Source organism: Danio rerio, chromosome 9 (genome assembly GCF_049306965.1).
Source record: "Danio rerio strain Tuebingen ecotype United States chromosome 9, GRCz12tu, whole genome shotgun sequence".
Classification (NCBI taxonomy): Eukaryota; Metazoa; Chordata; class Actinopteri; order Cypriniformes; family Danionidae; genus Danio; species Danio rerio.
Genome location: NC_133184.1, coordinates 29527176 through 29549250, shown reverse-complemented (window position 1 = coordinate 29549250; position 22075 = coordinate 29527176). Strand labels below are relative to the sequence as shown.

Sequence of the window (22075 nt, the reverse complement as noted above, 5' to 3'; positions counted from 1 at the left end):
TAATAATGATAATACTAATAATAATGATGATGATGATGATAATGATAATAATCTTATTATTATTAATAATAATTATTATATATATATATATATATATATATATATATATATATATATATATATATATATATATATATATACAGTTGAAGTCAGACTTATTATGTTGGCTTGAGAAAGCCAACATACTGTAATGCTACTTAAACTTATTCTTATTATTATGTTGGCTTGAGAAAGCCAACATACTGTAATGCTACTTAAACTTATTCTTATTATTATTATTATTCCGGCTTCTGACCAAAAAAAAGCAATCGCTTCTCCTCCCAGGGCTTAGATGCTACAAGCCCCAAATTTGGTCAAAAGCTGTCTTTTGCTCAGGAGATGGTTGCTGTATGTCCTCATGCTGATAAGATTTGTAGTTTTTGAATTAAAAAATTTTTAATTAAAAAATTGTATCGAGTATTTGGGGCATATAAAAAAGTATACAATCCTCAAATTTGGCCAAAAGATGTGTTTGAAATTACAGATAATTATCATATTTATTTGGTGTAATTATAAATAACAGTTTTCCTATAAATATTTTTTTTATATTAAATTTGTAAAATTCAGACTCAAAGCGTGTCAGAGTGTCCACGAGATGGCGCCAGAAGACTATTTTTGAGCCCTTTGTAATTTAGTACTGCTCCTTTAAGAGGCGGGGATATCCGTGCTGACTGTTTTGAATCTACAGAAATTCGGGCTCATTTCAGACGTGCTTGTTACAACATTTGAAGCTGAAATTGCGACCATTTTGGTCGCATATGCGCCTGAAAATTAATCTATGCGACCTCATAACATATTTGGGCGCATTAGTGCGACTGCAGATGGTTGTAGTGCGACCTGTTTTGATTTTTTGTAAAAACGTGCTGAATCGCTCTTCCCTGCCGCTATATTGGTTCATATTAGCTGTCAATCACTCAAGGTATTCCGCTGTCAGATGACAGGGAAGGAGCTTTTATGACCACGGGAAATGCAAACGGCTGAAGAGTAAAAACTAAAAGCACACAGGTTTGCAAACCCCACCTAAAATTGAGGTGTAGATGAGAGAGATCGTGACACGTCACGTGGTGAATAATGATCCACCAGCTGAGATCACTGAAACTGCGGCTCATAACAAAGACCAGTATCGCGCCGATGGTTAGTGCAAGAATCCTGCTCTGCCTGCTCATAAATTGGGTCGGCTGACTCGCCAGCTTTTCCACTAACACAGAAAAATGAAGATCATCTCAGACTGAACCTTTAAATTGACACAAACTGAAACCAAAACTTTTAAAGAGTGATAGAAGTGAGACTTTACTTTCTTTCTTTTGTCTATTCTTGTTTGAGGTGTATATTATTTTTTTATTTATTTACTGATGACTGCTTTGCAGCTTTCATCATTGAATTGAATTATTTATTATAATCTTTTGTTTGTTTTGTAGCAGAAAAATTATTTATTAAATTGACATGCATATAAAAACAGCAGTACAAAATCAATATTTCTTACTGCAATGCTTCATTTTTGTTTGATGCAAACTATACAATTATTTTATATAAAGTAACAGACATTTTATAGCAGATAACCTACATTCATGCACATTCAAGGCAGTATCATAATGAGAAATGGAATTCATTGTTACTATTATTGTCATTTTCATCATCACTAATATTCTATGGCCTAATTATTAGACATTCATTTTAGAATTATTGCACACAAATATCAATGTCTTCGCAGCATTAGTTAGATAGTTGTTTCTGGTTTTTGTCAGTCCTATTGATGTTGTTTTAAAATACAATAAATCCCTTAAAAAGCAATTTGCAGCGGTGCTCATTCATTTTTGGTGGGTGCTCCTAAATTTTTTCTGGTGCTCCTAAATTTATTTTGGTGCCCCTGAATATTTGAAGTTGGGAGCACCGGTGCTACCAAGTAAAAAAGTTTATTTCGAGCCCTGTATATATATATATATATATATATATATATATATATATATATATATATATATATATATATATATATATATATATATTCATACAGTTGATGTCAGAATTATTAGCTCCCCTGTTTATTTTTTCCCCAATTTCTGTTTAATGGAGGGAAGATTGTTTCAGCACATTTCTAAGCATAATAGTTTTAAAAACCTATTTCTAATAACTGATTTATTTTATCTTTGCCATGATGACAGTAAATAATATTTGACTTGATATTTTTCAAGACACTTCTATACAGCTTAAAGTCACATTTAAAGGCTTAACTAGGTTAATAAGGGTAACTAGGCAGGTTAGGGTAATTAGGCAAGTTATTGTATAACGATGGTTTGTTCTGTAGACTATCAAAAAAAAAAATATCTTAAAGGGGATAATAATTGTGTCCCAAAAATGGTTTTTAAATAATTAATAACTGCTTTTATTCTAGCCGAAATAAAACAAATAAGACTTTCTCAAGAAGAAAAAATATTATCAGACATACAGTGAAAATTTCCTTGCTCTGTTAAACATCATTTGGGAAATATTTAAAAAAGGAAAAAAAAAATCAACTGGGGGTTAATAATTCTGACTTCAACAGTGTATATATATATATATATATATATATATATATATATATATATATATACATACACACACACACATTTATGGTTAGGGTTATAAGGATTATTTTTTATCCCCCTTTTATGTTGGCAAAAACATAAGTTTACTTCAGATATTTCTTTCAAAACAGAATATTCTGTACCGCAAAAGAGCCTTCTCCTAACTTGTGATAATGACAATGAAAGCCAAGCTTTTGGCCTATGCTGTACCAAAAAAAAATAAAATCACCCAGGTGATGACAATTAAATATTACGATTATAACATTGTGTTAGTGGCCAGTGGGGTGGAACAACGTCATTGGTCAGAATTAACCACGTGATGAAGATGGCCTAATATTGTATTTAATGCAATTTTCTTCCTGTAAACTGTATATAACTATATAACTATAACTATATATATAATGCTGCAAATTACTGTAAATTGACTGTACTCTTTATTAACTGCAAAACTGATAAGACTGATTAAATAAAAGACAAATTAACTAAATGTATGTGCTATTGTTTCATTAGTATTTTAATTTAATATTTTTCTTTATATGATATTTATTATAATGTAATTTTGTTCAGATTATAATATATACTATAAATACTAACTATACTATAGTGATCTGCATTAAACAACCTGAACAAATCAGTCCTCTCTCTCGATTTGATCAAAAATGTAAATGAGGCCTTCCGATTAACAGTCCAGTGGACCCTAGCAACAGCCTAGAAACCACTCAGAACACCCTAGCAACTACCTAGGAATGCCTTAGCAACATCTTAGCAACCGCCTAGCAACCACTTCTCAACCGCTGTGCTTCCTGCCAACTGCCTTCGAGTCCCCGGCGCAGTCACGTTGGCTTTCTCAAGCCAACATCAAAGTTCGTCAACGAACTTTAGGTTCTAGTTATTCTTATTATTATTATTATTCCGGCTTCTGACCAAAAAAAAGCAATCGCTTCTCCTCCCAGGGCTTAGATGCTACAAGCCCCAAATTTGGTCAAAAGCTGTCTATTGCCCATGAGATGGTTGCTGTATGTCCTCATGCCGATAAGTTTTTTAGTTTTTGATTTAAAATTTTTTTGAATTAAAAAATTGTAAATATTACAATCGAGTATTTGGGGCATATAAAAAAGTATACAATCCTCAAATTTGGCCAAAAGATGTGCTTTAAATTGAAGATAATTATCATATTTATTTGGTGTAATTATAAATAACAGTTTTCCTATAAATATTTTTTTATATTAAATTTGTTAATTTCAAACCTAAAGCTTGTCAGAGTGTCCACGAGATGGCGCCAGAGAACCATTTTTGAGCCCTTTGTAATTTAGTACTGGCCCTTTAAGAGGCACTGCTCCTTTAAGAGGCGGAGATATCCGGAGTTATCCGTGCTGACTCCTCTACTTGTGATAATGAAAATGAAAGCCATGCGAACATTCACGTATATTATACAATAAACATATTTAATATAAAATCCTTCTAACTTTATTTTTAATCTGTATTTTAACCCTCTAAAACAGCTATGTCCTTGCCACAAAACTAATAATCCATCTTCAAAACCTACAATTTCATTCCATTCGGTCCGGTCGGACCTGAACGTCTTTATACCGTTGTAATCACGTGTAAATTCTAACAAAGACAATGTTAGCACTTTTTAAATCACATTTTATTTATTGTGCAAAAATAAAACATCCAAACAGCATCATAACCAATAAAAACACACAGCAAAGAAAATGTATTTTAAAATAGTGAATATATATATATATATATATATATATATATATATATATATATATATATATATATATATATATATATACATACAATGTATGAAGATTTTTTATATCCCCTTAATATGCTCTGCTGTTGCTGCATCAATTTCTCTCTGTAACATCTGAATTGCAATTTACACTGCAATGTTCACAATTTATTATTATTATGGGGGGAAAATCCAAACAGTATTATAATGTTTTAAAGCAAAAATGTTAAGAACAATTATTTACAAACAGTGAAAATAAAGTGTGTGTATATACATATACAATAAGGTGAACTTGGCAGGTTAGGGTAATTAGGCAAGTTATTGTATAACGATGGTTTGTTCTGTAGACTATCAAAAAAAATTGCTTAAAGGGGCAAATAATTGTGTCCCAAAAATAGTTTTTAAATAATTAATAACTGCTTTTATTCTAGCCGAAATAAAACAAATAAGACTTTCTCAAGAAGAAAAAATATTATCAGACATACAGTGAAAATTTCCTTGCTCTGTTAAACAAAATTTGGGAAATATTTAAAAAAGGGAAAAAAAAATCAAAAGGGGGTTAATAATTCTGACTTCAACTGTATATATGTATGTATATATATACATACATATATACATATATACATATATAACACATACACACATTTATGGTTAGGGTTATAAGGATTATTTCTTAATCCCCCTTTTATGTTAGCAAAAACATAAGTTTACTTCAGATATTTCTTTCAAAACAATATTCTGTGCCGCAAAAGAGCCTTCTCCTCACTTGTGATAATGACAATGAAAGCCAAGCTTTTGGCCTATGCTGTACCAAAAATAAAATAAAATCACCCAGGTGATGACAACTAAATATTACGATTATAACATTGTGTTAGTGGCCAGTGGGGTGGAACAACGTCATTGGTCTGAATTAACCACGTGATGAAGACGGCCTATAATATTGTATTTAATGCGATTTTCTTCCTGTAAACTGTATATAACTATATAACTATAACTATATATATAATGCTGCAAATTACTGTAAATTGACTGTACTCTATATTAACTGCAAAAATTATAAGACTGATTAAATAAAAGACAAATTAACTAAATGCATGTGCTATTGTTTCATTAGTATTTTAATGTAATATTTTTATTCATATGATATTTATTATAATGTAATTTTGTTCAGATTATAATATATACTATAAATACTAACTATACTATAGTGATCTGCATTAAACAACCTGAACAAATCAGTCCTCTCTCTCTCTCTCTCTCTCTCTCTCTCTCTCTCTCTCTCTCTCTCGATTTGATCAAAAATGTAAATGAGGCCTTCCGATTAACAGTCCAGTGGACCCTAGCAACAGCCTAGAAACCACTCAGAACACCCTAGCAACTACCTAGGAATGCCTTAGCTACACCTTAGCAACCGCCTAGCAACCACTTATCAACCGCTGTGCTTGCTGCCAACTGCCTTTGAGTCCCCGGCGCAGTCACGTTGGCTTTCTCAAGCCAACATCAAAGTTCGTCAACGAACTTTAGGTTCTAGTTTATTATTATAACCCTGTTTATTTTTTCCCCCAATTTCTGTTTAACCGTGAGAAGACTTTTTAACACATTTATAAACATAATAGTTTAATAACTCATTTCTAATAACTGGTTTATTTTATCTTTGCAATGATGACAGTAAATAATATTTGACTAGATGTTTTTCAAGACACTTCTATACAGCTTAAAGTGTCATTTAAAGGCTTAACTAGGTTAATTAGGTTAACTAGGCAGGTTGGGGTAATTAGGCAAGTTATTGTATAATGATGGTTTGTTCTGTAGACTGTTAAAAATATAGCTAAAGAGGATAATAATTTTGTCCTTAATATGGTGATAAATAATTAAAAACTGCTTTTATTGTAGCGGAATTAAAACAAATAAGACTTTCTCCAGAAGAAAAAAAATATACATACTGTGAAAAATTTCATGCTCTGTTAAACATCATTTGGGAGATATTTAAAAAATAAAAAAAATTAAAGTGGGCTAATAATTATGAATTTACTGTGTCTAGAGAGAATGTTTTGAGTTTAATGCTAGGACCCGATATACCTGGAATTGGAATTGTCTCCAAATCACCAAGTCCACCCCAGCATTTGAGTCATCAATATTGGATTTTAACCTTAGAAACTCTTTTGCAGGATAAATGATTCATTGTGTTTTCGTCCCTTCATAGTTTACCCAAAAATCTTATTTATTGCTCATCCTGCCAGTTGTTCAAAATACATTTTCTTTTAGTAAAATGTTTATTGTTCATCTTTGCCAAGTAGGTCTTTATCTTTAGTGATATGCGTTTTTAAATGAAGGGATTAAATCACTGATCAGTAGCTAGATCAGTAGACTAAATGACTAAGATGGTATGTAATTAACAAGAAGCTTCTAGTCATATCTTAACTATTAATCAATAAAAACTACACAACAACCTCTTCACAAAGATAACTTGAGAAGCTTTACTTTAGGCTGTTTTCCAATCTCAGGAAGATTTTTCTGAATTTCTTACCGCTGAAATGTGTGTAAAACAATATATATTTTTGTAAAGATGAATTTAAATTATCGGTACTCGGAAATAATAAAACCTTAATCAAACCAATCTTTAAATAATTTATTTATTTATTTATTTATTTTGTGAAACAAATCGTTTGTTTATTAAACACACGTGAATTTGATTGGTCTTCCCCGATCAGCGCTGAGAAAAGTAACGTGTACAACGTGACAAAGCATGCAGCCGGCTACACTTTTCACATTGTATTTTCACTTTCTAATTCAGAATGCATTACTTGCCGAATTAGACAAGGATTAGTACTAGTATTAGAAAGTAGCACTCTTTTATTAATTTACCTTCCGTCTAAACGTTACCGGTGTTCTACCTTTGTTTTAAACTACAACTATTTTGATGTATTGTTCATTCTTATGTAAATTAAATAATAAAAAATGTGTCACTCTTCCACGTATGCCGTTTGGTTCGCAGTAAATTATTTATTATATTATCAGTAGTATTATTATTAACGAAGAATACAAAAAAACAACATTAAGGAAAGTGCGAATGAAGAGTGTAAAATTAATTTCGTACACAGGTCACATGACCAGTTTGCGCATGTGCAGAATAGCATGTGTGTGAAGGGGGCAAAACTGCTGCTGGAAGGATTATTGTCAAATGACTAAAATGCAAAGGTAAACCGTATGTGTGGTGGATCACGCGTTTTGTCGTCTTTTAGTGTTACGCTGTGCATTAGAGATGAAGGTGGCAGTGGAAGGCTGTTGTCATGGAGAGCTGGACAAGATCTATGAGAGCATCAGTTACCTGGAGAATAAAGACGGTGTGAAGGTGGATCTGCTGCTCTGCTGCGGAGACTTCCAGGCTGTCAGAAATGAGGGAGACATGAAGTGTATGGCGGTGCCTGCCAAATACAGACACATGCAGACTTTCTACAAGTAAGCAAACGCCTGCTGTTATTCGATAGATAGATAGATAGATAAATAGATAACTTGGATAGATAGATTTACATTGTACAAAGTCAACTGATAATATACATAGTCTCTGTTTATATATTGCTAAGTTAGTTTGTTAAGTTAACATTATTTCCTCACGTGACGTCAATTTGTTTTCTAAGGTACTACTCTGGTGAAAAAAAGGCTCCTGTCCTGACGATTTTCATTGGTGGAAACCACGAGGCATCAAACCATCTGCAAGAGCTTCCATATGGAGGCTGGGTGGCTCCTAACATCTATTATTTGGGTGAATCTTCAATAAATATTCAGGCAATGCAGTTAGATTAAATGGATTTTTGTTTTGGTTAGAGATGCACAGTGATTTCTGTTGGTCTTAAGTTAAGCCAAAAATTCAAGAAGCCATAGCATTAACAAGCCAAACACTGCAACAAATTATTACGTTTTATGTTTTTCATTTACTATACAAACATCTAAACATTTGTAACACATTTACTTGAGTGTGTAAATGTTGCTAATATAATTTATTTACATTTTGAAAACATATCAATGTATTCCATTCCCTTAAAATAGTTTATTACTCTTTTCTTACCTGAGCCTTAAAGTCTTACATTTTCTTTCTTGAAACACTCTCAACCACCACTTTTGATTCATTTAAATTTATTACCATATCAGCATGGAAAAAAAGCATTATACACAGACTTTTTTGTGTGATATGTCTTGCTAGTTGTCTGTGCTAGTGTCTTATTGCATGTGTTATTGAACTTTGCTAATTTAAATCATGATTTAATTACAAATGTTTGAGTAAGTAACAGTAGAAAAAAAAGTCTTGATTTTGTTCTCAGCTGATCCAATATTTCCGCTTTATCAGGTTATGCGGGTGTCATACGCTATAAAGGTGTTCGGATTGGTGGTCTTTCTGGAATATTTAAATCCCATGATTTCAAGAAAGGTAAGTTATACAGTATTATTTTCAACCCAAAAGAATTAAAGAACCAAATAAGATTTTTTTTGTAAAAACTATTTTAATGTAATTTTAGGACACTTTGAATTCCCACCATACAACCCAGAAACCCTGCGCAGTGTGTACCACATAAGGAATATTGATGTCTTCAAGCTTAAGCAGGTACTTTTTATTTATTGTTTTGTAATTTGATGTGGTCTAGACTAGTCTGGACATCATATACAAGTAAAAATAAGGATGTAGTTTCAGAAAAAGTAAAATCAGGAACGACACATTTCAATTACTTTTCATAATAATAATAATAATAAATTATTAAAAATAATAAATAAATAATCAATACTTAAATACTTAAATAATTAATGAATAAATATTTTTTTCACAGCTTTTAAGTTTCACACAATAATACTGGTAAATTGCTGTAAAATTACTAGAACAACTTTACTGGTAAACAAAATTAAAAAAACAGCAGAATTCCAGCAATTTACTGGTAAGGTTTTACTAATAGACTATGTGTGTGTGAAATTGTTTGCTGTTTTCGGAGTATGTGTGAGACTTATGATTCTTTAGCAGCTGTTGGAAAATCTAAAGATTTGGAACAAAGTGCAGTAGACGATAATGTTTTAGCACTACAAACCAGTGTTATTGTGATTTGAGACCATACAATAACATAACTGGATAAGAATGCGAAATTCTAGTTTGCAATATTGAGCAGCAAAACAAGTTAGTTCAGTTAGAAATAACTGTAAGTAGAATAGAAAATATTCTAGCAAACACTTTAAATTCACAAATGGCTGCACTTACACTCACCTTAAATCCAGTGTAATTAAAGATTTTGTGTAACTTCTAACTTCATTTCTACAGATCAAGATGCCCATAGACATCTTCATGACACATGATTGGCCACGGGGCATTTATCACTACGGAAACACAAATGCTCTTCTGCGCCAGAAGAAGTTCCTCAGACAGGAGGTGGAGAGCAGTACATTGGGCAGCCCTGCAGCAGCTGATCTTCTAGAGCACCTGCAGCCTAGCTACTGGTTCTCAGCTCACCTGCACGTCAAGTTTGCTGCATTGATGCAGCACGAGGTGGGTCGACATTCACAGTCAGTCACACTGTCACAGATAACAAATATGTTGTCAGGCATAATATTATGACGAGCCTCTATCTGGCAACCTAACAAGTAGAGCTGCACAAGTAATCGTTAAAAGATCGCAATCTCGATTCGACCCCCTAGACGATCTTAATCCAGCATTTCTACGATTCTGCCAATCATATTTTCAAGTTCAGGAGAGAAGTGAAGAAAAGGCGGCTGCGCAAGTCTTTTCATTGTTTTACAAACGTTGCTCAGTGACATTGACACCTCCAAATGATGTTGAATGAGTCACATAATGTATTTATAAGGTATAATTCACCTAAAAATGTCATGTTATCACAGAGAGGGCACTCTACTTAATGATAGACGTGCGTGCGTCTACTTTCGTGAACAGAACCTGCATATTTTGCGAGTAACAGGTAATACAGTTGTAAATAATGTTCCGTTTGTGGCACAGAATGATCGTTTGGAAGCTGTGTGCGAAGCATGAACAAGTACTTAGCAGTCAAAATGAAACCGAAAGTGTGCACTTCATTTAAATGATCATATCGCATTTTAGAGTTATGATTACGACAAGCACTTGATGTTTTTTTCTTTCACAGCAAACCCACTGTTGTGCTTGAAAATAAATGTTTAAAGTGTCAGTATAACTACTCTAGCCAATATATTGTTGAATATAATCTGATAATGGCAAATGTCTGATTTTACCAGTGAATTAAATTGCCTAATATGACAGATTGCAAGAATATATCTCAAACATAATAATTCAACATCAGAATTATTATAGGAATAGAATAATATAGAATAGAATTATTCATAGAAACCAGTAGACCTACACATAATACTATTATCGAGGTTGTGCCATATGTTTGTTTTTACCATACCTTTATTTTACATCTACAGAATCGTGAGAAAATCGTGATCTTTATTTTAAGCAAAACAATCGCGATTCTCATTTTTAGCCAGAATCGTGCAGCTCTACTAACAAGGTTACTTTTCAGTCAGTACATATAGAAACAGCTGCCAATTTATCAGAGTTTTTTTTTAAATGGAGTTGAGCTGGATCTTGGAGTTTACTGAGTACGTTTAAAAAGTGGTGTACCATTGGCCAAATTATAAACAGTCATCTACAGCTCAAAAGGAAGCAGAAACTGTTGATCGTTTTTCTAAGCAACTGCAGGTCCACAGTGCAGTAAATCATCAACAGTTACAACAGTGGTGACCAGGGCAATGTGTCACAGCACACAGTTTATCGCAGACTTTAATGTAAAATATTGCCATCCTGATGATAATTTTATAACTTGATAATGCATGAAATGGGTCCAATATAATCAAGATTGGACTGTTTATGTTTGGAAGAAAGTGGTCTGGTCAGGTGAATGCAATGCAAACTAATGAGGTTGGCCATACTGCTAAAAATAGATGAATTGATGATATCCATGGTGTTAAGATTGTGATTTTAATTGCTTATTATGTTAATAATTACAGTTCTGAATAATTATGTTGATTTTAATAATTGATGATTATCTCGCCTATATTTTTCAGAAGTTATATGAATCCAAGTATAAACTTTACTTGCACTACTATTAATTGCGTTATTACACTTTCTATATATATATATATATATATATATATATATATATATATATATATATATATATATATATATATATATATATATATATATATATAAAAAATGTACATTTAGTTAAAAACATCAACATTAGACTCGGGGTAAAATGTAGATATCAGAGATTAAAGTAAATAACAACATGCTGTTTGTCACTTCAGGCTAAGAATAACACTGCGCCAAAGATCACCAAGTTTCTCTCTCTTGACAAATGTCTCCCACACAGAGACTTCCTTCAGGTAATGATCCTGCTTTTTCCATCAACATGCATAGATTTAAGAAATATCTGGATCAAAGTAGTGAATCAAATCATTGTGTTATTGCAGATTGTGGAAGTAGCAGACAGACCAGGCTCCTCTGAGCAGCTTGAATATGATCCAGAGTGGCTGGCCATCTTAAAGGCAACCGACAACCTTCAAAAACCAACCTGCAATTTCTGGAACCCTCCACAGGACAATGGACTTCACAGCAGGTACAAAACCCATTACAATAATCACATCTATGTTTGCATTGTTTTTGTAATGATCGTCTATTGCTCAAAGCGAATCAAAGTATTTGCGCTAGTAGATTACATACAAAGTCAATGCAAGAACATGAATAGAGGAAAATGTAATAAATTAGGCATCACAAATGACGTTTGTCTCAATTGCTCGGCCTCAATCGTATCTTCCCTGCAAGTTCCTGAGTTCTTGAATTTGCATGAGACTAAGAACGTGAGTAATCTGGAGTGATGCTGCGTCTCAATCTGCATACCTGTACTATGACCCAGAAGTATGTACTATTTTAGTGAAGAGAAATTATAAACTTTGGTGTTTAAAAAAAAAAAAAAAAGTATGCAAGCTTTGGGATATACTACTTCCTAATTAACGGACAAATATGTTGTTGCTTAGTTAAGTCAGTCATCTTGAGACATTTCTTTCATATTTAATTACACTATTAGAGAAGCAGCAGCAGGGTAATCTGCAGTTCATGAATCTTTTACGCAGAGAAATCTCCTCGGGTAAATGTCCAAACACAGCAGCACAATTCAGTCATATTTCTATCTGTTTCAAGCTACGAATATTTGGACTACGTATCAGCAGAACAAAACAGAGATATGGGGGCCGTTCTTCGTACGTGAATTAATCAATTTTGTTGTTGTTGTCATAGCAACAGTTCTGGTAACTCAAACCTGCTTGGATGCAGGTTCATTTCATATAGGACTATTCAAACAGGATTAGATCGGGTCAGTTCAAGCAAAGATAATACTTAAAGTATGTAATTCTGATATTTTTTTACAGTATTTATATACACTTGGGAAATGAGTAAATGTATATTATGCAATCTGCACTCCGAAATAAAAGTACAAAGACTGCCACCTGGTGGTTCAAAGAAAACATTTATTGATATGATATTTTTAGATGCTTATTATTCAACTTAAAAAATTTTTTTTAAAAAGGATAATAATTTATTCAGTCATGCACATGTTTTGACCGCTAATATACCAGTGATTTGATGCTTCGCAAAAGTTGCAGACTCCTTTACCAATATCAAAACGTTTTTTTGATGCAAAATTATTTTATACAGTTATTTCTTACGCCGATTAAAAAAAACTTGAGTAGACTTAGACTACTATAATAAAGAAAATATTCTCTAAAAGTAGAACTAAATACATTGATATGCAATGAAATACATAATGAATAGTCTTGACATATGAAAGTGTAAAGCCTGCAGACCACAACAAATGTGGAAAGTTATTGCATGTCATATTTAACAAACTGTTCACTGCTGCTGTGCCATCCGCCAATCGTTGCATTGTTGATCATGATTTCGAGGATCAATACATAGTCCTTCATAACACACGCAGTGATCTTAGATCAATTCATCCAGGCATTTTAATCTGATTCGCAAACTTATTTGAAGAACCAGATTAGCCAGAGATCAATTGTCAAGATTAAAAGATCCAGGATCTGCCAAATCATCTTAGATCATTTAAACGAGGTACAAAGAACGGACCCATGATCACAAACTGGGCACTTGTGATCAATTAATGTACTTCACCCGCAGCTGTTTTTCAGTCATTTTAAACTCTCATGCCCCTGTCGGAGGTACAATTCACAGATGTTTTTATCTGTGTTTTGGAGATTTAGTCATTGCTGACGGCTTTATAGTGGGTTAGTGTCTTCTTTTATATTTTGTGTGTTTTTTTTTTTATATATTTGGTGTCAGATTAATATTTGCTGGTAGGGTAAATATTTTAATGCACAACAATTAGTCTATCAGACTTTTTAGTTAAAAAGAAAAGAGAAATCACAGTTTAATTTGATATTTTTAGATTATTTTTACATTTCACTTACCGTGCCATGCATGAACTAAGCAGTTGAATGGTCAGTGTATGAGGCAGCTAGGCTGTAGCTTCAATTTTAATTAAATCATTCTGTAATCGGTTGCGTAATATTATTATTATTATTATTATTATTATTATATTGTAAATATACCCCTGTAATGCCTCCTGCAGTCTTTTTTTGTCTGGCTTGCTTCTAATCTCACCTGTTCATTAAAAATGACTAATTATCTCCCTGGGAATGTCTGACACCAGCGCATACATATTGTAATAGACGTGCCAGGCTTGAAAGCTTGACAGACGTAACAACAGTAACTAAGGAGGGTGGGGCTTAGCGAAGAGTCAATTCTGTCTTCGAATACTATTTAGGGTGGGTGGTATGCGAATTAGGATGCAGCATGTGTGACCAAATGATGCTTGTGTTCTCTGTGAGTTTGCTGTGAAACCAGCAGAAATATGTCGCTCTCTTGTTCCTTTGTTTCTTTCAGGTGGGATTTCAGTGCATCAGAGGAGGCCATGATGGAGGTTGTGAGCGATTTAAGCGGTGATCTCTGCATCCCTGAAAATTTCAGCCTGACCGTGCCCGCCTATGACCCCAGCCAACCTCAACCCCATGCCGTTCCAGCCTACTCCACCAACCCTCAAACCACAGAGCTGTGTGCCACTCTCAACCTGACAGACATCTACATCCTGGCTGGGCAGAGCGGGCAGATCTATGGGGAGCGCGGAGGCAAAGGAGCGACTGAAGAAGAGGATGAGGAGGACAGCACAGGTAGCGCAGACGAACCCAGCGACTTCCCCAGTGACACTTCTGGTCTCTCCAGCTCCTACAACCCCGATGAAATCACCATTGAGGATGAATGGGAAGAGGAGGAAGATGGGGGAGTGGGATGTGGGGAGGGGAAAGGGATGGATGCGGTGGTTCCAGAAGGCCAGGTGGGAAGTCAGGACAGTGATAGAGACAGCAGCCCCCAGAGAGAGACTGCTAAAAGACTGATCTTGCCTGCCCCGTGTGCCAAACCAAAGACGGAGGCTCCGCTGCACTCTTTACCACGTCTTTCTCTTCCCCCTCCTTCAGCATGTGTTTCTCAGGGCAGCTCAGAGGAGGAGGGAGCCTTCACAGCGGCCAGAGTCCCCAAACGCACTAGCGGAGAGACGACACAGAGCTCAGCAGGTCGGACGGGCGGCACACCTCAAATCAAACGCAGAAACCAGAGCATCTACACCGCAGTCGAGGATGAAGAGAGCGACAGCTAGATTAATGATGGATAGTTTTACAGCAGCAAATCAGAAAACACACTTTTTTTTCTTTTATTCTTGTTTTGCTTACTACAGGAATGTCAGGGAACTACGTTTTTTCATTTGTGCAAAGCAACATCACAACCATTTGTGAATTTTTTATCTCGTATTTGTCCTTTTTTCCCCCCTTTGTAATTGGTTTTAATTAAAAAATTCTATTTTGTTAGTCAATTGTCACACTCAGCTTTGATTGCTGTTTTATTAGTTTTGTAGTGATTGATTTGGCTTTACCATTCAGTTGTATATACAAAATAAACTGTAAATCAAATTCTAAAAAAATATATTTATGATCCTGTCATTTTTTTATAAATATACTTGAGGGCTGCATGATATTGGAAAAAAATTCTATTATGATATTTTTTTCAATAAATATTGCGATTTGAATTTTTTTCACGAAATGGCACAGTTTGACTGTTTTCTGGAGAGTCTAACAGTATTCAGGTACAGAAATTGAATAATCACAATGCAAAATAAAAAATTGCTTTTCTTACTTTTGTTGGGGACACAGTGGTGTAGTAGGTCGTTCTGTCGCCTCACAGCAAGAAGGTCGCTGGTTCGAGCCTCGGCTGGGTCAGTTGGCATTTCTGTGTGGAAGTTTGCATGTTCTCCCTGCATTTAGGCTAAATTGTCTGCAGTGTTTGAGTGTGAATTAGTGTGTATGGATGTTTCCCAGAGATGGGTTGCAGCTAGAAGGGCATCCGCTGCGTAAAACGTGCTGTATAATTTGGTGGTTCATTCCACTGTGGCGATCCTGGATTAATAAAGAGACTAATCCGAAAAGAAAATGAATGAATGAACAAATTTTGTCTCTATTCTAGTCCAAATATCAAAAAATTCTTAGAGCAAGTAAAAATATTGTTTTGTTTTCAACTTCAGAAGAAATAAGACAAAATTAAGAGTTTTTCCCTAAACTAAATGATCTGCCAGATAGGGTGAGTACAAAAATCATGTTTTTGCTTTGAAATGTAGATATTTGAACTACAGATGAGACAAAAATTCTAAGTAGGATTTTTTTTTTTTTGGCAAAAAAAATAGTATAAATTCCATATAATTACAGTAATTAAATGAAATTCTGTAGCTCCTGGTCAACTATAATCCAGACTCAACATTGCATATCTTGCGATGTGACTTGTGGAGGTGCACATTACGATATTGATGCTGAATCTACACTGAAAGAAATTACTGTTTGGTGTGGTAAAATTTAATAAATTTTACTCTCATCTATTTAAACTTATTTTAATATTAAATGTCAAGGATTACTAGAATTTTGTAAGTTAATATTTACACATTTACTTTATGTATTAAATGAAACAAGTGGTAAGTGTTAAATATTAATATTCATTTATTTGTTATATTTAAATATTTTTAATTGTTGCAAACTTAGTAATATTAAGTTAATTTTATTCATTGATATGTCATAATAGATGTGTAGTTCCCAGAATGCTTTGCATGGAACTGAATTAAAAGTGGAATATTTTGAAAATAAAAGGAAATTTAGGTGTTTAAATAAAAAAAAAGACTTGTTAGAGTTTAATCATCATTAGTTTGAAGATTAAGAAGATTTTTGAGAAAGTGCTTTTAGTTTTGCGCTTGCCACCATTCAGTGTAGTAGCACTCATGCTTTGGATCTTGGCATTTTTCAACATTAATATTTGATGCTTCACTCAAAGACCCATATGCTAACGCTAATTTTAAGATCAGTAAGGATTTTTTTAAGTAAAAATTTAACTAAAGCGACATTCCAAGTCAGTGAAAATGTGCGTTGATGTACTAATTTGTAACTAATAAGATTTATTTAAATTATTTTTAAAAAGCAGTGTATCTTTTGCTAAAACATGAACTTGATATTAATTAATTAATTTAAATAAATATAGACTCAAAATTAAATATTATTAACTTTTACTTTGTAATTTAGGGGTTTTCGATTAAACATCAAGTATACATTTTACATGATATTGACAAGTTAATTGTATCTAATATAAGAATGTTAAATTTACTTCAAATTTATTAGTGCTAATTGTTACGAGGATTTTTTAAAGTAAATCTTGAGTTATTTTTTTTCAGTGTATATTGTGCAGCCCTAATATAATTTATTTGACTGTGAAAATATACTTTTCATGCAAATCAAAAAGATTTTGCTTTGTCTCTGTTTATGTACGCACATTTATTAGAACAGTTTTTAGTTGGCATGACTGTTTGATGTTATTAAAACATTAGCATTGTAAATAAATATTGATTGACTGAGGTCCACTGTTGATAATCTAACAACATTACAGGAGACACTTTAAATTTACAGTGCCCAAATGGACATCTTTTCACTCAGAATTTTGGAATTAATTAATTAAACTTGGGTATGAATATTTTTTATTAATATTCAGTAGTAATACATTGCATTAAACCATTTGGATAATGACGTATTTTGTTATAATTATCACAATGATAAGTTTGTGTGATATCCAGAGAGGCAATTGCAGATTAGGAAGTGAAATGGAGCCTAAATAGTTGAGTTTTTAGTCGTTTCTTGAAAATAGCGAGTGACTCTGCTGTTCTGATGCAGTTAGGGAGTTCATTCCACCAACTGGGCAGATTGAGAGTGAGCATTCGCGAAAGTGATTTCTTCCCTCTTTGGGATGGAACCACGAGGCGACGTTCATTCACAGAACACAAGTTTCTGGAGGGCACATAGATCTGCAGAAGTAAGAGCAGATAAGAAGGAGCAAGGCCAGAAGTCACTTTGTAGGCAAACATCAGAGCTTTGAATTTGATGCGAGCAGCAACTGGCAGCCAGTGCAAACGGACTAGCAGTGTAGTGACATGTGCTCGTTTAGGTTCATTGAAGACCACTCGTGCTGCTGCGTTCTGGAGCAGTTGAAGAGGCTTGATAGAGTTAGCTGGAAGCCCAGCTAGTAGACAGTTGCAGTAATCCAGTTTAGAGAGAACAAGAGCTTGAACAAGGAGTTGAGCTGCATGTTCAGATAAGAAGGGTCGGATCTTTCTGATGTTATAGAGTGCGAATCTGCACGATCGAGCAGTTCTAGAAATGTGGTCAGAGAAGTTTAGTTGGTCATCAATCATTACTCCAAGGCTTTTCACCATTTTGGATGCAGTAATGGTTGCCCCGTCCATCTGGATTGAAAAGTTATGGTGTAGAGTCGGGTTGGCAGAAACTACAAGCATTTCCGTTTTTGCGAGGTTAAGCTGATTGGCATCTGATCTCTGCATCCTTCGTGACAATTTTTCCGGATTATCGACATTATTGATCGCTGGATACGTCGATTGATCGCCTGCTGTTCCCATCATTCAGGTTTGACCCTTTTTATTACGCTGTGCTTTGTGTTTGTGTTCAGTATGTCTTGTGTTCACTACAGGTTCCAGAGTCGACTCGCCTACGACTCGCTCCGGTTTGAAGGCCTCAACATCACCGCGGGAGAGCTGAAGCGGCAGATCATGAGGAGCAAGAGGCTGAAGTTCTGCCAGCTGAAGATCAGCAACGCCCAAACTGATGAAGGTGAGTTGAGGAAAAGACACTTCAACTGTTCTACACTAACATTAGATGCGTTATATCAGACACTTCTGGAAGCTGTAAGGTGGTGCTGATGCTGACACGTAGTGATGTTTTGACTGTTTTAAAAGGCTAATGGCTCTCAAAGTATACCGTGCTCAATAATCATTTGCTGATTCTGATTTTATTTTGCTGTCAGAATACACAGATGATGCTCTCATCCCGAAAAACACGTCGGTCATCATCAGACGGATCCCTGCGGCGGGACTGAAGTCCTCAAACAGAAGATTTGTTGGGTAAGTGCTGTGAAATGAGCACAAGCGTCCTCTGTTAGATGTTATATGAAGACTCCTGGTCTGTCCCTGGTGTTTTAGTCACACATGCTCCTTTGTTTTGCAGACATCAAGCTGGACGATGGGGTGAACCTTCACCAAGAGGTGATCCTTCACTCCTCTCACTGGAGCAGTTGTTGAAGGTATTGAACAAATGAATAGCAGAATAGCAAAACGCAATGTAAAGCACACAATACACACACACACACACACACACACACATACATACACTCAGCTTCTTAGGGAGATTTGAGGGTGTTTGAAGGGTTGAGGGTGAAAAAGATTTAAATGTGCAAATGCCTGTGAAACAGACTGAGAATCTGGCTGAGGCAAAGGCGTCAGAGGAGGACAAGCTGAAAGCGGTGATGTACCAGTCCAGCCTGTGCTACTACTCCAGCAGGTGAGCGGATTCTCATGGTTCTGATATTCACTAGTGAGGCCATGAAGCTACTTTGGATCCCGGGACACCACATTAGGCACTGCCCCACTAATGTGGTAACTGGGTTTTCCAAGCTCACGGTTGCTGTGAACTTGAGCTCTTGTCCTCATCAGTCAGATTGTTTGCTCAGAGTTTGACTGTCACTCCTCAATTCACAGGGCAGCGGCTCTGCTCCGCACAAGCGCATCCGGAGGAGCACAGGGATTCCCCGCAGCTTCCTGTTGGAGGTGGATGACCCAGACCGAAAGGGAGTCATGATAGACGGCAGCGGCAGATACGTCATTCCCATCATAGACGCGTGAGTAAACTGTACTTGGCATAGCCGCATGTTCTAGTGTTTGTCCAAATCTCACATGATGTCTGCTTGTGTGTGTTTGCGCTCGATCTGTTCAGTGAGGCCTATGCTGCTGAGAAGAGAAAGAGTCCGTCCTTCTCCTGCCAGACCGAGCCTTTGCCCTCCTCGTCCTCAGCAGGTGCGGCATCTTCGGTCCGGGACGCCGAAGGGAAACGGTCCCGCTCCCCCTCTCCACCAGAGACGCGCGGCGACCAGAAGAGACCACGTCGCTGAGAGATCTTCATCCAAGAGACCTGGAGCCAACGTGTAAATATTGTACATAGTTTCTTAGTAAAAGATAATAAAGATTATAGCTGCATGAACTGTGTGGACTGGTTAACCTTCACTCCAGCAGTGCAACACACACTAATTAATTCATTAACACAATATTATGAAGTTTTGCTTTAATTTAGGAAAAGAAAACCTCTTCTGTGCTGAAATCGGATGTTTTTTCAGCGTTCTTACTTCAATCTTTAATGTCAGGTGATCCTTCAAATGTCAGTGTAAAGTGTTGAGTATACTATTAGTGCTCAGTCGTGTTTTTCATAGTTACCAGTGCTGATGGAGTTTTTTTTTAAAGCGTCATATTCTGCTGGAAACGTTTCATTTTAATGGTAATGTCCCATATGCTGAGGTCTTGTGAGTGACTTCCCAAGTTGGTCAAAGTCTACACCGGTGACATGCTCATCTACTCCCAGAACCTGCTACTCTCTACCTACACGTTGTCAGCTGATGTTTCAAAACCTCAACACTCGCATACAGAACAGCCTCAGCGTCTGCACCTCTTACCGGCACTAGCTGCAAGTCTACACCCCCTCTGTCCAGAAGTGAGCACAGCCTCGTGGTACCATCCCAGCAAGCATTTTTTTGGGGGGCGCTTAAAGGTGCCAACTGACGATCAAAAGTAAAAATGACTAGTTTTATCTCATCCCAACAGGGAAACCACCAACAATAAAGAATGAGTTACTATCTGGTGTCATGGCTTTGCAATTAAAACAAGTTTAGTTATAATGGAGGTCATTGGGGGCAAAAACAGCCACTTGAACAATACATAAGGGTTAAAAGTCTAACAGACGGCTTGGTTAAAACGAGGCTAAAATCTAGGCTGTCAGTGAGTGTGCACCCCTAACCCCGCCTCTCACAGTGACCTCACTAGCTCCATTGAGTGCATTGTGTCTCAGGTTGCATGCAAGTCTGCAGCCAGATACTACTGGAAGCTAGTCATCAAATACACAAGAACGAATGACTACACGTGTCAATCTGTCTATTGATCCATCTAATCTGTCTAGTCAGTCTTTTATTATCTTTTATATGCGAAATTATTCATTCATAAAAATATGTATATATGAACACTGGGTCAAATAGGGTCCACGTGTTTTAAATCTAATAACAAAAATAACCCAATGTTGGTTTTGTCCATATTTAAATGAATGTGTGTAAATGCACGCTTTGATCAAACCTTTTATTCACCTTGATGATATGGTGCTTTTTTTCCTAGACGTCCTCCAAAGTTTCGATGTTTGGCCGTGTCTGCCATATCTGTTTTGTTTAAAGAAATAAAAAAAAAAAAAAGAATGCATCGGTTCCTGCATGTAGAATTCAGAAATCTCATGGCATTGAAAGAAAACTGGCAGCAGTTGAGTGCCGAGGTCAAAGGTCAGATGAGCAGGCATCACACCTGATCCAAACCTGGGGCAACTGTACAGTAAAAAAAACAACAAGATTAAGAAATATTGCTTTAATTTGGGAGAAAAAAAACTCTTCCGTGTTAAAATTTGATGTTCCTCCAGAGTTCTTACTTCAGTCTTTAACGTCAGGTGATCCTTCAAATGTCAGTGAAAAGTGTTGAGTATACCATTAGTGTTCAGTCGTGTTTTTCATAGTTACCAGTGCTGATGGAGTTTTTTTAGAGCGTCATATTCTGCTGGAAACGTTTAATTTGAATGGTAATATGCCATAAGCTGAGGTGTATGAGTAACTTCACAAGTTGACCATAGTCTAGACCGATGACATGCTCATCTACTCCCAGAACCTGGGAGAACGAAATGTTGCAGCTCGTCCGGTCTTCAATGATGAGCCCAAAGGAGGCCACTTCACAGAGCCGGCTCAAGGCTTAAGAGAACTGAGAGGCAGGACAAGATGGCGGGCTGGACTTGGTTAACTTTAGATTTTACACAAATCTCATTATTTTGTTTTTCACCTAAAATAGTAAATAAAACATCCAAGATGTGTTTTGCCTCATCAAAATGTGGAATTTGATCAACAAACTACTCGTTCTAGGACAACTATGCCTTCGGCTAAATGACTTGGCTTCAAGTACGATGCCAGACGATTCAGAAATAA

General features: G+C 35.5%; 2 protein-coding genes across 2 annotated transcripts; both read left to right on the top strand.

Moving 5' to 3' along the window:
* Positions 1–7465: 7465 nt before the first annotated feature.
* On the top strand, positions 7466–15402 carry dbr1 (debranching RNA lariats 1). Its single transcript, NM_199653.1, is given in 8 exon segments — positions 7466–7800; positions 7980–8104; positions 8687–8767; positions 8856–8941; positions 9641–9865; positions 11665–11742; positions 11830–11975; positions 14315–15402. Coding segments are annotated over 8 exon segments (1707 nt in total). The 5' UTR covers positions 7466–7603; the 3' UTR covers positions 15084–15402.
* A 912-nt stretch (positions 15403–16314) lies between these two features.
* On the top strand, positions 16315–20055 carry si:rp71-45g20.4. The gene is made up of 6 exons (XM_021478960.3): positions 16315–18633; positions 18827–18923; positions 19027–19102; positions 19271–19359; positions 19557–19696; positions 19792–20055. Exons 1-5 carry the CDS (start codon positions 18474–18476, stop codon positions 19654–19656), a joined length of 522 nt encoding a protein of 173 aa, XP_021334635.1. The 5' UTR covers positions 16315–18473; the 3' UTR covers positions 19657–19696; positions 19792–20055.
* The last annotated feature ends 2020 nt before the right edge of the window (positions 20056–22075 follow it).

Coding starts and splice junctions, on each gene's coding strand:
- si:rp71-45g20.4 (XM_021478960.3), top strand. CDS start 18,474: ATGTCTTGTGTTCACTACAGGTTCCAGAGTCGACTCGCCTACGACTCG. Junction 18,634..18,826: donor CAACGCCCAAACTGATGAAG/GTGAGTTGAGGA, acceptor TTTTGCTGTCAG/AATACACAGATGATGCTCTC. Junction 18,924..19,026: donor TCAAACAGAAGATTTGTTGG/GTAAGTGCTGTG, acceptor TTTGTTTTGCAG/ACATCAAGCTGGACGATGGG.